Source organism: Pygoscelis adeliae, unplaced genomic scaffold, assembly GCF_000699105.1.
Source record: "Pygoscelis adeliae isolate BGI_AS28 unplaced genomic scaffold, ASM69910v1 Scaffold302, whole genome shotgun sequence".
Classification (NCBI taxonomy): Eukaryota; Metazoa; Chordata; class Aves; order Sphenisciformes; family Spheniscidae; genus Pygoscelis; species Pygoscelis adeliae.
Genome location: NW_008824372.1, coordinates 1,247,486 through 1,263,201, shown reverse-complemented (window position 1 = coordinate 1,263,201; position 15,716 = coordinate 1,247,486). Strand labels below are relative to the sequence as shown.

The following is a 15,716-nucleotide window of genomic DNA, read 5'->3' as shown; positions in this document are numbered from 1 at the left end:
GTGGGCGGTCCACGGCCAGCAGGCACCGGGCAGAAAGAGAAAGTAAACAGGAAAGACTCTTTAACATCATTAATACTATATATATTATATGACATTTGCGGTATTATGGGTAATGCTACATGTTTGTTGACTAATACCATGTTTTTGAAAGCCAGACACGTAACCAGAGTCCTCAGGCAGTCGGACAGACGTGAAGGAGTGTTCCCTATCAGCAGCTGCCCGGCCCCGCTGCCGGCGCAGCTTCGGGCTCGGGAATCGCAGCCCTGCAGCTTGTCACATCGTGAATGTGCTCAGTGGCATCACTGGCCCTCTTCCTCCACTTCACTTCTGGGCGTTTGCTAATGGCTGCGCTCAGGGACACTGTGCCGGGCCAGGTGGACCTTTCACCTGCTTTTATCGGTCTTATGTTTTTCTGAATTTTTATCGCTTGTTTTCAACAGGGGTAGCTGGAGAACTGCAGCTGGCGAGCAGTGTGAGCCTGTTGGGATGCTTGGCTCTCCAAACAGGAGAAGGGCTCTCAAATCAGTGGTTATCTTTAGCCCAGCTGGAGAGTAAATTTAATGTGATATTTTCATGGCCAATCTCCTCTAGTTTATAGATCTGACCTAGAAATTAAACTGCAAGGTCAGGTTTGGATTTGCTGATCTGATACAGGACATCATCCCTTTTCCTGTCCTTCTGGCCTCCAGAAATTAGACAGATTTGGGATATTTTGGTTAGTTCAGTTCTAAGTCAGTCTCAAAAATCTCCCTCCCATTTGCATTTTACTCTGAAGCCAGTTTTGAGATGTATATTAAGACTATCCTAGGTCTGTGAATGGTATATCTCATTTTGAACCACAGGACAAATCCAGTCAACTTTCAAACAAGGGCATAAATAGTGTTTGAAGTGTTTTTCTTGTAGTAAGTCAATCCCCAGCCAGGACAAGACGATAAAGTATTTCATCCATTCAGCAGAATTATTTCTTTGTGTTTGCTTTTTCCTCTGTCTCTCCCTCCCTCCTTTTTTTTTAATTTAAATTTTAACTTGCACAGCGCTTATATTCTATAGAAACTGTTGCTCCTTGTTTCTCCCTCCTCCATCTTCTGCCAGGAGAGGTGAAGTAGCACTGACTGCATCTGCAGCCTGCCAAAGCCAGCACCTGCTTTTAATCAAAAGGAGGCTTTACAATAGAGTTGTGGGGATTTGTGATTTCACTCGCATTTGTCCCTTGAGGTTTAAATTGTAGCAGGACGCACGTGTCCCTGGAAATAGCGCTCAGCTAAATCATGGAAAAGGCTTATTCTGTGTCATCATTTGCCCTTAATGTGGATAGGGAGGCTGACACTTTTGGGGATATTCAGGTTATTTATTTTTCGCACACTGTGCCCAAAAGGGGTTCTGGGGCTGCACTTCCCATTTTGCAGCAGTGTTTGGTGAGAAGCCTTAGGCACATGGGTGGGAATATGAGCATCCTGATAAAAGGCTTTTTAAGACATCAGTCCAGCCTTGCAGCTGGTACGAGTTTGCTCAGAGGAGATATCTTTTACTATTTTATCCGGTCTGGTTTTGAGTATGATGAGTAAAGTGCTTGAAGCACTCCTCCTGGGGAAGCTGTACCATACAGGACCGTTGGGCAAATAAGCCGGCTCCAGAAGGGTTAAAGGCGTCTGCAGTTGTGGTTCAGCTGTTCGGTTTTGTTGTAGATTGCTCTTTGGTGGTAAATTAGGGTAACATTTTTTTCCAGAGATGTCACTTTTAATTCCTCCCGTCTAGAATTTATTAATTGGTTGTGACATGCTGCGGGTACACGGAGGAACTGGAAGGTTTTGTGTTTTGTGCTTTCATTATGTAAATGTAAACAATCTCAGCAAAGAAGCTGGGACCTACTGTCTGGAGTATGAGGATGCATGTAATTGAGAAGCAATTGATCAGTGCGGTGGTAATCTGCCAAGAAAGATGCTGGGTACTGAGCTGCTTCTCCCCTCGGGTACGCTTGGCAGCAGTGGGGGTCGTTCATCGGTAAATTGGGGCGTTGTGTTTTGTTCATCACTGAAGTGTTTTGCCCTCCCGCTGACCGGCAGCGTATGGTCCCTGGCGTTCAGCCGTGCATCGCTCAGACACGCCTCTCACCGTGGCTGGCCAAGAGCGCCTTTTGGCTTACCCAAATCCAAGAGAGAGGGAAAGTAGGAGCTAGTGGGGGTTGAGTTTTTAGTGTTTGAGTCAGAGACATTTAACTGAGCCAACTCCAGGTCTGACCTTACCTCAGCTGTGGTCAGTGATGGCTGCACTGGCCTCAGCAGCAGGGCTTACGGGAGGTATAAGTTGATTATCAAAGATAGAGGAGAAGCTAGATTACATTTCTTGAATCATTGGCAAACCTGTTTTTGCAGGCTGTGCTCCAAGCTGGGGTCCCTGCTGTGGCTATTTTGGTGACAGGACAGCTTTGCAGGGTGTTGGTGAGCTGCAGTTGCTCCTGTGAATTGTAGCGGTACCTTGAGGCTGCTTGTTCTGCTCCCAGGGGAAGCCGTGCTCTCTCCAGAGCCGAGGAGCTCATGCCTCATGGCTGCGGGGTGAGCTGAGGGGTGGTGGCTCCGCTAAGGCTGCTGACTCTTGGGTTGGGGAATTTGCCATCTTCTGCTTGTGGATCACTTCCTTTTTGGCTTAATTAGTGGCAACTTCGTTAGCTTTGAAAGTGCAGAGGAGGTCCTGTCGGGAGAGATACTACCCTTCCTCTCATTGTCCGTTTCTTTTTAATATCACCGAGCATCGTGAAATTGGGAAAAGCAGACTGGCCCTCAGGGAGCCGAGTTGAACTGCGAGGTGCAGAAGTCCGCAGGGGACTCAGCAAGGGCTGGCTTCTTGGGGCAGCGATGATAGCGTTTGGGGTTTTGATGAGGTTTGGTGGGGTGGAAAATGGGAGATTTTCTGCAGCCGGGATTTTAAACTCCTTCTCCCTGAAAATTTTAATACAGAATCAAAGGGAATTTATAAAGCCAGATGTTATGTTGGTAAACAAACGTACATCACTGAAATCAGTGGATCCGCTTTGGTTGTCCGTAGGCACTGCAGGCAATATATATCCAGTGTCTGAGCCGACTGTTTGGTTCAGCATACCAAAAAGGAGAAACGCTGTTTTTAGGGAAATACCGTAAGTTACTTATGAAACATTATTTACCCAAAGTATTTATGTTTTTAGAGGGGAGGGGAAAAGTTGTTACTAAGGTGGTCCTGGTACGCAGAAATAGCTTGGAATCCCAGGAGAACAGAAAACTAGAACAAGTTGAAAAAAAACACTATTGAAAATAAAAAATGAAACTGTAGGCCCTAAGTAACAGTTAGAAAAAAAACCCGTGCAAAGCCAAGAAAAGGAAATGGGTAAAGCTTATAATGAAAATAAAAAAAAGAGATGGGGACTGAATTCCAGAAATTGGCAGATAGAGGAATTAAATACAGTAGCAACAACTTTTAAATAAGTGTGTGTTTGTCTAAAATATATGCAACAGTGCCCTTAATGCACACATACATATATGTATGTGCATATTGAGTGTATTTGTGTGCCTATGTGTGCTACTAAGTAATTTAGTAATAACGTGGTGCATAAAATCATATGTAAACAAATGCTAAGTGATGCACATAAGGAAAAGCAACTTTCCAACTTGGATGCATAAGGCTGGGCTCTGCACTAAATTTGGGATGAGACGTGAAGTTAAAGCATCAGGTTCTGAGCATGCCAGCTCAGCGCTCGCTAGCAGTCAAAAAGGAAATAATAAAAAGTTAGGAATTGCTGGGAACAGAGCAGAAAACATCGTTAATCCCCTGCAAATCCACGGATCTGTGGCATGCCCACATCTCGAATCCTGTTGTTTTTCTTTCCGCTCCTTCCCTCCCAACGCTGCCACTGTGCTTGGTGGCATCAAGTGACAGAGTGTCTCTGTGTTGTGATACTTGCATCAATACTTAACGAGGCACGCTCGGTCGGGATGGGGTCAGGCAGCAGCAACGGGGTTGCGGTGTGAGGGTGAAGGACTGCAAGCCCAACAGGATGGGTAACACAAGGGGTCTGGCTGGCAAGACCTGTCCCCTGGGTCGGGGCACAGAAGGCATCCTCTAGGGACGGGAGCTGACAGGGGTTGCTTTGCTCTGTCATGGTGCCGTGTCCCCCAGGGTTGTCATGGGTAGCGCGAATTCTGGAACGGAGACTTGGAGAACTCTGAAGAGAAGAAACCTGCCTGTCTGCAGGAGAGTCTGTAGATGGTCTTGGCATCGCTTGTGTTTAAGCACAGTGACAGATGTCAGTCAAGCAATCCACAGCCCTTTTGCTGGCCTTTCAGGTATTTTTGAATTACATCCAAAGGAGTCCCAATTATAACTGTGGAAACTTGTCTCCTTCTTGAATACCTGCAGAAAAAACGTACTGAACTATGGCATTCATCTAAAGGTGGTCTCAAGGCAGGGCGCGGAGATGCTTGTAATTGATATTTGTAAAGGCGGGAACCGTTTACAAAATGTGAGTCGAATCTGGATTTGGACTTTGATAGTTCTTTTGTTATGAAATGGGTGGTTGTTCCCATTCAGTGATTTGTTTTCTTTCTTCCCCTTCCTTTTCTGCCCTTGCCAGATGGGGAATACAGGAATCTGTGGCTTTGGTGATCTGAATACACGAGGGTATGATTTGGCTTGCCCTCTGAACTCATGTTGTTCAGCTGAACCCCTGCACACTGAAGCTATGTAACTTTACACAGCTATAATTCAACCCCCCCATCCCTTGAATTTTATCCCAGCAGTTAAATGAACTGTGCATCTTTCTTCTCCTGGCAATGCTTCAGAATTCAGAATTTAACATATTGCTACAATTGAGAGCTCTAACTGCATCCCATCAGTGTGGATGATGTGAAGGCAGGAATAGCAGTGTAGATTGGGTGTTTTCCTGACACCTGGCCCTGCTTCTGTGACCCTCTAGTCTGAAGCCACTATATATATATATATATATGCAGTTTTCACAGTGGGAGTTTGCTGGAGCCTAGAGACCCAAGACCAGTGTCTTTCATGAGTGATGCCAAGGCTGGGAGCTGTACTGCTGATGGCTGTTAGAGTGAAGGAGGAGCCCACAAGGATATTAAATGTCTCAGCATCTTTATAAAAATCCCAGTAATGATATCATTTACTTGTTGCCCTGGCTGGTTGTAGTTGTGGTGACAAAGGGCAACTGTCCTCTAGTGGGTATGGCTTCTTGTTGCACAGAAACTACTGTTCTCCAAAGCAGGGTAATAACTTTCTGCAGAGAGATTTTCGAGTCGGGCACCATGTCATCTGGAGACCAGGAGCTGTGTATTCAGGCTGAAAGAAAAACACAGATGTTGGCCACAGAAGTGCCACGGTGTTGCTGGTTAGATAGTTGTGGGTACCTTTGGGGTGCATGGTTAAAAATGGGCCAAGAAATCCTCGTGTCTCCTACTTTGAATCTCTTGGTAGAAGACATGAAAGATGGGGTGCATCTTCTTCACCTTCAGACTTCTGTCGTGTATCTGAGCTGGTTCTCTGGATTGCTGTGGAGAGATGGGCACGTCTGAAGTGCCCTCTGGTCTGTGCTAGTGCCTGCCCTGGGATGGGGTGAGTTTTGGCTGTCCTGGTTCTTTGCAGCACACACGGGTAGCTCAGCTGCAGGCGTGACATTGCAGACGCCAGACTGGGGCTGGTGAAGGCCATGAAAACCTTCGCTGTTTCTCTCATTTTGTTTACCTCGGCATGCTGGGTCTCTCAGTTGATGCCTAAGATGTTTTCCATCAGAAAAACATTCACAAGTGCCGGGAGCGGCAGACCAAGCCAGAGGAGGCTTTCTGAGCTGAGACTGCTTTGAGAAGCCCAGGGGCTGAATGCAGTTCAGAGCGGCTCTGGGTGGCTTCGTTTCGGTGGTGGCTCAGCCTGCAGCTCCTCCTCGCAGTCTCCCCTGGTGTCACACATCGCTTGAAAGGCGGGTGGTTTGGGTGGGGGGTACAGAGCTGCAGGAGCTCAAGAGTGGAAATTGGGTTTGATTCTCCAGCTCTTCCTGGTTCTTCAGCACGGCTGTCACCAGAACTGCTCTGGAGGTGGGCTGGGGTTTGAGGGATTTCCCCTGCTCTCTGCCAGCCCTTGACACTGACACTGAGGTAGATGTGGTAAGGAGAGCTTGCAAATGCAAAACGCAGGGAGTGTGTGGCCTCTGTGCTATTGTCTCCTCTTTCCCAGCAGAAGCTTTCCTGGGAAATGTAGGACCTGGAGATGGAGTGCTGATCACTTGCGTTGAGGAATGGTGTCCTGTCAGCGAGTACTGCGGAGCTGCGCAGGCATTTAAGGGTATCAGGGAGCTCCTGCAAAGGGGTGCTGCAGCGGGGACCTGCAGGTAGGTCGGGGAGCTCCGCAGGCGGCACGGGGGACCAGCGCCTGAGCATCCCCAGCCTGCAGCTTAGCCTGTGCAGTTGAAATGAACAGCCAGCCTCCCTGCCTGCTCCGGCAGACCCGCAAGCCCTGCTAATGAGGGAAGTAGAGGAGGAAAACTCAATTGGGTAAATTTCCCTGGAGCTTCCGGTGTGAGTCACCTTCCTGGCGCAGGAGGAGATTATCAAGGCAAGTGTGTTAACGTTGCTAATAGGCGGGCAATAAATGGGGATGCTAAGATAGGTCACTGCAGAGATCTGACTCGATCTGTTGTCAGAGTGAGTCTCCATCACCGTGAAATCTCACAGCGTGTCCTCCTGGCAGAGGCAAAGCCTGGGTGAGGGACGCACTGCTGGCCCCCTCGGCCAGGCAGGTGTTGTCTCCCCTTTTACCTCCTGCTGTGGCAGCAGGAAGGAAGTTTGCTGCTTCTTACATGTACGGAATACAGGAAATTATATGTTTGAGACAGAGCATTGCAATGTCCGAAATAACCGTGCTGCGTTATTCCCCAGTGTGAGATTTAATTAAGTTCTGTGACAGTGAATTTAATTATACCCCATACTGCAGTGCCCTGGATGGATATTTAATGAAGAAGTGGTGTCTGTCTGGAAGGGAGTTCTTTTCTTTGTCTTTAAAATAAGCATTCTTCATTGCCAGTAGTCCGTGTTGTTTCTTCCCCTTACTTTGTCTGCAAGCGGTAGGAATTTTAATAAACCTGCTAAACTGAAGCCATTGCTATCCCAGCAAGTAACTGTGTTTTTTAGCAAGAATGGAAGGCATAAAGCAAGTGGCTAAATTGGAGTTTGGGTTTTGCAGATGATGCCAGGGAATTGGAATGACCTTTTGGCGTTCTCTCATAAACACACAAATGTAATTTGTCTGGTATAAAAAAGGGAGGCAGCAAACTCGGAGGAGAGGCGATTCCTTCAGCTTCTCGCCTGCCTGTGTTTGGAAGAGGCTCCAGCATCACGAGGTTGGACGCTGCCCTCTTGGATGCCAGGAGACTTTTGACAATGCCGGAGACCACTTTGATCTCCAGCAACAGGATGCGGGGTGTTTGGTGTATAGTGTCTTTAAGCAAATGGGTCTTTAAATGTAGTACCCACCTGTGGTCCCCCTGTGTCAGCGGGACTCCTGGGAACGACACGCTGCTGACAACCGAGCCATTTTTTGTTGCTCTATTTAGGAGTCTAAAATTAGGTTTGAAAATTACGGCTTTGTGGACTTGCCTCTGCCCTAGATTTTCCGTGTGGTGGAGGGGAAGAGCTGCAGCTGACTTTGGACCATCGCTCCTACCACAAGCCGATCCTCCTCCATTTGCTTTGGGAAAGGCTCAGTTCAGGGCCCGGGCTTTGACTCATGACAGCAGGGTCAGCTGGAGGGGTTACGTGCGATGTTGAACTCCTGCAGGCTTGGGGCCTCTGGGTGCAAGACCCCCATTTGCAGACCCTGACTTAAATAACTCATATTCTGGATGTTCCCTTTTATCTGGGAGGGATGCATGCTTTTAATAGCTCTGTTGCTTATTAGCAAGCCACAGTGAGATTTTCGAGACCAGCTAGTGACTGCCAGTGTCGGCGGGGAGGGGAGGGACTGGGGTTTCCAGCAGAGGAGGTTTCCAGATGGCTGGGGGTACTTAGCACCTTCCGGTAATTGGCATCTTCTTGGCACCTCGTGCACATAAGAATGGGAGCAGCGTGCATCAGTCACGCTTCTGAAGATGGGACTCTTCCAAATACCCTGACACTAATTCACAGATAAACTATAATTACTGGATATTCACTGGATGCAGAGTGCTTTTACTCTTTAGATTCCTTGCTTCACTCTTTGTATTCAATTCTAACTTTTGATAATCTAAGGTTAAACTTTTCAAGTATGTAGGTTGTCCAGTTAGCTTTAATTAGAAGACCTCTCTGTGTCGTGGGCTTCTTTAGCAACCCAGCCAAGAAGCTGACGGGATGTTGTTTTCCCTGACTGTGTGCACAAAAATGCATAGAGTTATTTGAGGAAATCTGAAAGAAACTGCTCGGGTTTTGGGTTTGTTTTTTTTTTTGGCGGGGAGAGGGGGGTGTCTATACTTAGTTTAAACACATCTTCAAGCTATAATACATGCTTCCTAGCCAAGAAGATTCTACAGAGAGATGTGGGGTGTAATTACAAGGGAGGCAGGAAGGCAGTGCATGCACATCTGCAGTAGCATCCAACTGCTGGATTTCTGAGTAGGAGTCGACCTGATCTGCAGCCAAGCTTAGATGTTCAGCAGCTCCCCAAGTTGTGGCCTCTCCCGTGAAATGCCACGTTCATGCTGTGGGAGGTAAGCGACTGGATCTGCTTCATCCTGCTTGGCAAGAAAAGTGAAAATACAAACTGATAATAGGATTTCAGCAGACCAGGGGGTGGAGGGAGGAAGATGCCATGAGTTTTTACACTCGCAGTGAGATTTCTCGTAAGCATGCTGAACTTTGGCTGTTGCGGTTGTGAAATTGGAAACTTTTATTATATAACTGTGGTGTAGCTATTTCGTAATAAAATGTCCTTTTTGAGGGAGACTTTGGTTCACTGAGGTCAGAATAGTGAAAATGAGCTACTGAAGACAAAATGGGGAGGGTGGGTCATGGTCAAGGTGAACCTAAAACCTGAAATACTCGTGCTAGGAAGCCCTGATAATCTGCGTTCTGAAATATCAAAGTTGATTGGAAATTGCAAATCCAGTGGCAGGTGTCTTTAATAAATCTATCAAATTGAGATAGATTGACAGGTGATACTGTATGATTGGAGAATGCAAATCTAAGCAATTCGTGTACCCACAAATGTTGATTGTATAATTTTACAGGGGAGTTAGTTTAGCGCTAACACAGAGCTAGCTCAGTGCGGAGAATGCAACAGCCACTTACCCACATCCAGTGATGCAGGTTTTGTTGAAAAATAGTTAAAGTCAAGCTATAAAACACTTCTGGCTACGGAGCAGGCCCAGCTTTTGTGCACTCTGCCAGTCTTAATGTGAAACAAGTCCCCACAATGGGGGAGGGCATTATGTGTTAGATCCACACAGTGAGTTGGCTGGGCTGGGGACAAATACTGCCAGTGGAAGGGCAAAGCGATATTGTCTATAATGCTAGATTCATCCCTGTGTGTTTGCAGGATAAATAAATGAAATTGTGTGATGTTCCTCATCATGGTCTCTGGAACCCAGGTTGGGTGACCCATGGACAAACATCGACCTCAAATGAAAATGCAGCAATTCTGAAATAGTGTGAGGATTTGCTGTACTGTATGTGTTCATGTTTATAATCATGCATTTTATCTTGTTAAGGATTTGTAGAAAATTAAAGGAAATCAAAATGCTAGTTTACTTTTAAACTTCATTGTCACAGGCAGACTGGAAGAGGAAGACATCTGTATTTTGGTTTTAATGTTTAGAAATGGAAAAAACGGAGCCCAGATGTGGATTGGCAGCCCTGTTGATGATGTCTTTTCAGCTCCCAGAGCAGGAAGAATATCAGACAGGATTTCTGAAGTGGTGTAAATAAGGGCCCTGGGGCATTTCTCATGCTGCAGGACTGTTTCATTTTTTAAAATACTATGTAGAATTAAAATGTATATGGTTTTGTTAACTCTACTGCAGAGCAAAGAATGTCAAGTCTCATGTTTGGCAGGGGAGCCAGGAGAGGGCAGATCTCCGAGGGGGCAGAAGGTATTTAAGACGGGCATTACCCGAAGCCAGTTGTGCTGCCAAGGTCTGCCCACTCCATAGTCAGCTGAGAGGAGGAAAGAAAAACCCTACAAGCACGACAGCAATGTGAAAAAATGCAGCTAGATAGCGGAAGCATAAATAGGTTGCTGTGGTTTTGTTCTCTGTGGGATGGATGTGAAAGCCTTTGCTAGGGATTATCAGGATCCGCTTGGGCACAGAGGTGGAAGGGCTTGGAACAAGTACTTCTGGCTTTGTCAGGATTGGGTTTCTCACTTGGTTTAAGAAAAGAGGAGAACAACTCACTGCTTCCCTGTCCTACCACCTTGCCAGCATCTCCAGACTCTGTTCCTTCTGCTGGTGCCATGGTGTCCCGCAGGAGTACGCTGGCACCACTGGAGACCTTCTACATACCTTTGATCAGCTAGTCGGGGGAAAAAACCCGTCACCTCATTTCTCCTTCCTGAGTTTGAACTGGTTATTTGTAGGGATCCCATTCCCCCTTTCCAGACCTCCTGTCTATCTCCAGAGTTTGATGCCCTTCGAGTGGTGTGAGGTCCTCTGGAGCCATGGCGTGCTGGGAGTGTTTGGAGCGAGGGCTGAGCATCTGTGTGCTGCTGCTGGCGCTCGACCTGCACAGGGCCTTGAGGGCAACACGCTTCTGCTGCTGACCGACCACAGCTGAGGACGTGCTTCTGGTGGGGTAGTGCTGTCACAGCACTGTTCACAGCGTGTGCAGACCGCTCTTGTGAATGTGGCTTGGAGAAAGGATTAAGATGCATATGCATGGAGTATTTGGAAGTCACGCAGTTTTACTCTTCCCTCCAAAATGTATTTTCCTTTCAGAAACGCGTATTGTGAGCATAACAGTCTCAACTCTTCTTCATTTTGTCTTCCAGAGTAAGGAGATTGGCTTACAGATGCATGAAGAACTCCTGAAAGTCACCAACGAGCTTTACACGGTGAGTAATGAGCTGATCCTACCCATGTCTAGCCTGTGCAGCGAGGGGAAAGTAGGCAATGTCATTTGCTGGAACAAAATGTCTGTTCAACGTTTCAGTGACTTGAGGAGGCTCACTCTCTCTCCTGCCATCCTGTGGTACGGCCCGTTCGTTCCTCTTGCATTTGTTAGAAACGTTTCACTCTTCACTGGTTTTGACAGCAGCAGAGGAGGATTTCCCAGCAGTCCTACCGTGAAGGGCTTCTGTGGCCGCATCAGGCAGCAGATCGTGCCGTCTAACTGTTTCATTTAAGCATAAACGGAGATGTTTTGGGCATGATCCGGTGCGATGCCTGGTGTCTGTAATGGTCTCACCTGCCGGGCCTTCTGCACTGTGTTGCCTTCAGGCCCCTTTCAGTTTTCACTCGGTTGGTGATTTCTGCCAGGTGCTAATGGCTCAGAAGCCGTGCTTTGAGTTGGCAGTGCCAATTTGTGGCTGAAACCTGACCTGCTCATGTGAGTCTGGTGGCCTGTGGATGACGACTGAACATGACCTTCTGCTGAGGAATGCATAAAACTTCTAGCTCGTGTGTGTACTCAGCTTCATCTCCCTGCTCCAAGGAGCACTGGTTGCGGAGCTGTCTCTGTGCCTCCGGGTGAAATTGTACGCTGTTATTCAGGACATTGCTCTTCAAGCAGGTTTTCGTAGTAGGGCAGTTAAAGTCTTTGTGTTGCTTCTGTCTCTTGCCCTGTAGCAATTGTTTTTTTATTTTATTTGTGGTTTAGGATCAACAAAGCAATATAAAGTCTGTCTTGTGTTGGAAAATTGAGACGATACATTTGCTTTCTTTGGTTGTATCTGTTACTGATACATAAATAACACTGCAATAGGTTTATTCTTAAGCAATCATTTTATTCCATCTTTTTGAAAAATAGACCTAAACAACACAGCATGAATGATGTTATTTGAAATTTCTGCCATAAATCTTCTCTTAACAGGTTTGTTTCTGCATTGGTTGTTGAAGGATTCAGTTTTTGTGAAACCTGCAGTGTGGGTGGACAGCCAGGTTGGATTAAAAAGCCTGTGTGAGATTTGGGAGTGTGTTGTTGATGGTTGAATGTCACAAGCTGTGGTGGTGACTAATTAAGATTAATTACAACGGCAGCATGACAGATGCAAAACAAAGAAAGATTAACAAGGGCTGGGCTAACCGTAATACCTGCACACCAGTGTACTCAGAACCCAAACACGGGACAGGAGCATCACCTGAGGGACGTGGTTAGGTCAGTTTGAGGATCAGAAGTGTGCTGAGGTCTGAAGTGTGTACAGTTGGCCAAGGAAGAGCATAGAGTAATTTTGTTCCCGCTGAGTCTGTGGCAAAACTCGTCTTCACTGGAACTGAGATTTCCCCCCGTTCATTGCTTTGCTCCCACATGCTGAGCAGAATGTGTTTGAATGGTGAAGCAGACTGGAATGGCTGGAAGAGCTTTGTGTTTTCTTTGAACTGACCTTGCTGCTAAGATAACAAACTGTGTCATCTGGCTGGGAAGGAGCAGGGAAGAGACACGCTTATTTCAGAAACGATGATGAAACATGAAGAAAAAGCAGGCCCTGTCTGGCAAACAAGATCATCTTAAATCTGTTCAGTGCAAACCAGCTCCCCTCCAGTCAGTAGTTTTCTGTTGCTGAGACATCAGGTAAAACAGGCTTAATTGCATACTTGGCTTGCAGGTTGATCCAGTGTGCTGGTGTTGCTCTGGGACATCTTCAGGACTGACCTGGAGTTGGTGTGTTCATTGCAACGTGTTGGGTACCCAAGAGCAGCACATTCAAGAACTGTGGCTGCTGACAAAATCAGATACAGAATAAGGACCCCTGTCTCAAAGGACACCAAGCTGCTTCTTGTAAAATGTCATCTGTCTGCTGTCAATGCAAGGAAGTCGTTATCTTGCCTATGGCCAAGCCTTGTATCCATAGTACATCTGTGCTCTGGCTAGGCTGCTTTTTAAGCCTTTCAGAGGGGAATTCTGTCCACTGTGTGGAAACTATATAATTTTTTTGCAGGCTTCTCAGGCATTCACTGTCTCAAACTTAAGCCAAAATAACTAAATTGATTTTAATTCAGCCTTGTTGCTGTTCTGATACAAGTCACCCTGTGGACTCTCTGTGTGGAAAGAACTAAACCCAAAACCCACGCTGATTTTGATTAAAAAGGAAGTAGATGACTTTCATTCTGAAGTAAGAGTTGCTTGTGACCAGCTTTGCACAGAAATAATTTAGCTGTGAATTAAAGCCAGCTTCATTCTTTTGATTCCTGCTTACAGACTCCAGCAGACAGATATCAAGTTGGAGTACGTAAAGGTTGGAGGTTCTTTGTTCCTCTGCTCACAGGTCCCTTTCTGTATTGTATGCATTCCTATCTGAAGAATTCAAGCCAAAATTAGGGTAAGAAAAACAGTAACCCCAGAGCACCGTTCTGGTAGTGTTTTCTGTAGGCTCTGGCAATGATGTGTGATTTGGTGTATGGCACTAACAACGGGCTATTTGATGTACGGGCTTTGTTTGCCATAATGCAGGGACACGGCTATAGCTGAAGGCAGCACGTTGAAGCGCATAGAAGTACTGTGATGTGAACCGGTGCGATTCTTTGTCGCAAGGTATTGTAGAAGAGGATTAATAGCTGTGAAATGAATTGTATTAATTAGAATAATATCTACAGATACATTACCCAGGTTAAAAATAACAACAATAGTCGTAATTCCCTGTGTAGCAGGACATGAATTGGCTGGAGGAAATTTTCCCTTTCCATCGGGAGCGCTGCAATGGGAGAGGCCATGCTTCCGTGGTTAGCAGGTGTTTTCTTGTCACGCTGTAGAAATCGTTGACTGTATCACACGGTAGAAATGCATTGATACGTTGCTCTGTGTCATGCCGTAGAAATCTCCTCTGAAAAGGATGCGTTTGCTTTCATGCTCCCGTAAAAGACCAGGGAGATGGAGGTCAGCGTCCATCAGTCTGATGGACTTGTCCCTTTCTCAGACCTTACGCCATGGGTGTCCCTTAGGTTGTACCGTAGGCTCCATCCAAAGAGGAGGGGGCTGGCCTCTTCGGCAGGCTTTCACCTGTGGCCATGCGCGTCTCTGCTTCACCCTGTGTGCTGGGCTTGTGTTTGGTCTCCTCAACTTCGGGAGGGCCTGAGCCTGTGCTTAACATGGGTCACCCGGTTTCTGATCTGGCTCCTCTGCAGGGTCAGAACCTTAATGACGAGCTGTTTACAAATATAAAGCACTTCTAGTTGAAGACAGCAAACAGTGCCATTTATGGCCTGTATTTTGGCAATGGCCTTTATCCAGAACGTGTTATTAATATTGGAAAACACAACTTGTGTTGTTAAATAACTAATGAACATTGGAACGTATTTTTCTTCCTCCACTGCAGCTAATTAACTTATTTGCAGAAAAGATCCCAGGGACACAGCTGTGGCAGTTTTTCTTTATGACACAATAGTGTAAGACAGGGACAGTGTGACTTGATTGCAAGTGCCGAGAAGGCACAAGGGAATTGCAGATCAAAGGGCTGATTGCTGCAGTGCAGGTAGTCCCCATTCAAAATTAAGGCAGATATTAAAACAAACAGAAATATCCCCCAAATTTTCAAGTGCGAGCTGTGCTGCATGGCAGCTGATGAGGAACACAGTCGACACAGCGAGCTGTTTAAGGCATCTGTTTCAGCAACATGGATGCCAAAGTCTGGGGAAAATATTTTAACACGATCAGCTTAGGTCCTTTGCACTTTGTTAAAGAGACTTTTGGAGAAGTTTTAAACCTGGTTCCCATGTTACCTTTTCAGGTTCAAGCAGGGATAAATTATGGAGGAGGAAAAAGGGCCTTCGTTAGGGAAAGTTTCTCTGGTCATTAGCAAATAAGTCAGTAAGAGCCCGTGCAAAGGTACCAGACAGCAGGGGGGCTCGGACCCCCCTTGCAGCACTCTGAGCGGTGGAGTCCTGCCTTGCGCTCCGGCTGCCGACGTTCCCCTGCGGCCATGGGGGCTGTTGGAGCCAATGGGCTACAGCAGCGTGTCCCCGGGCCTGCGGCAGAGCAGCGTAGCTGTGGGTGAACGGAGACAACCGATGAATTGTGCTGAAGTTTTTCTGGTTAGGTAACCTTCTCATAACCTTCTCCTTTCGCAAAAAACCCACACAATTTGGACCACTGTTTAATTGTTGGGCTTTTCTGCTGCATTGCGTTATGGCCTCTCTGGGTGCTGGGGAAACCTCTCTCATTACTCCCGGATTGCGCTGAAGTGCAGGACTTTTCTTTTTCACTTTCCTATTAGTTTTTCCCAAAAAGATGGAGACAGTGAAGATGAGGAGGGCTCAGTGAAGCCCTCTAGTCTTTCTCCTTAGGAAAAACCCAGAAATTGTCTGCTTCGTGTGTGTCCTCTGACGTTCAATGCAGAAACTGCAGTTTGAAATACATGGCTCGAATCTGTGTTAGAATTTGCAGGGTTTTGAAATAAAGCAGCTCAGAAACAAGGCACAAGCCTTTGCTTACTATTCCTTGCAGTTGCCTAAAATTGTAACTCCCAGCGATGGCACATTTGTGCAGGCTTCGATGCGGCATTTGGAGCTCGTTTGCAGCTGACGTTTGTGCTTGGCAAGAGGAGAGATCATATGTTTCAGCCTAACC

At 46.6% G+C, this 15,716-nt stretch overlaps 1 protein-coding gene across 1 annotated transcript in view; it reads left to right on the top strand.

The window, feature by feature from the left end:
• The window catches only part of SRGAP3 (SLIT-ROBO Rho GTPase activating protein 3), a 61,477-nt gene that overhangs the window by 6,369 nt on the left and 39,392 nt on the right, over positions 1 to 15,716 (top strand). Inside the window, 1 exon segment of the mRNA XM_009320095.1 lies at positions 10,987 to 11,049. Within this exon segment, the coding sequence (XP_009318370.1) occupies positions 10,987 to 11,049 (63 nt within the window).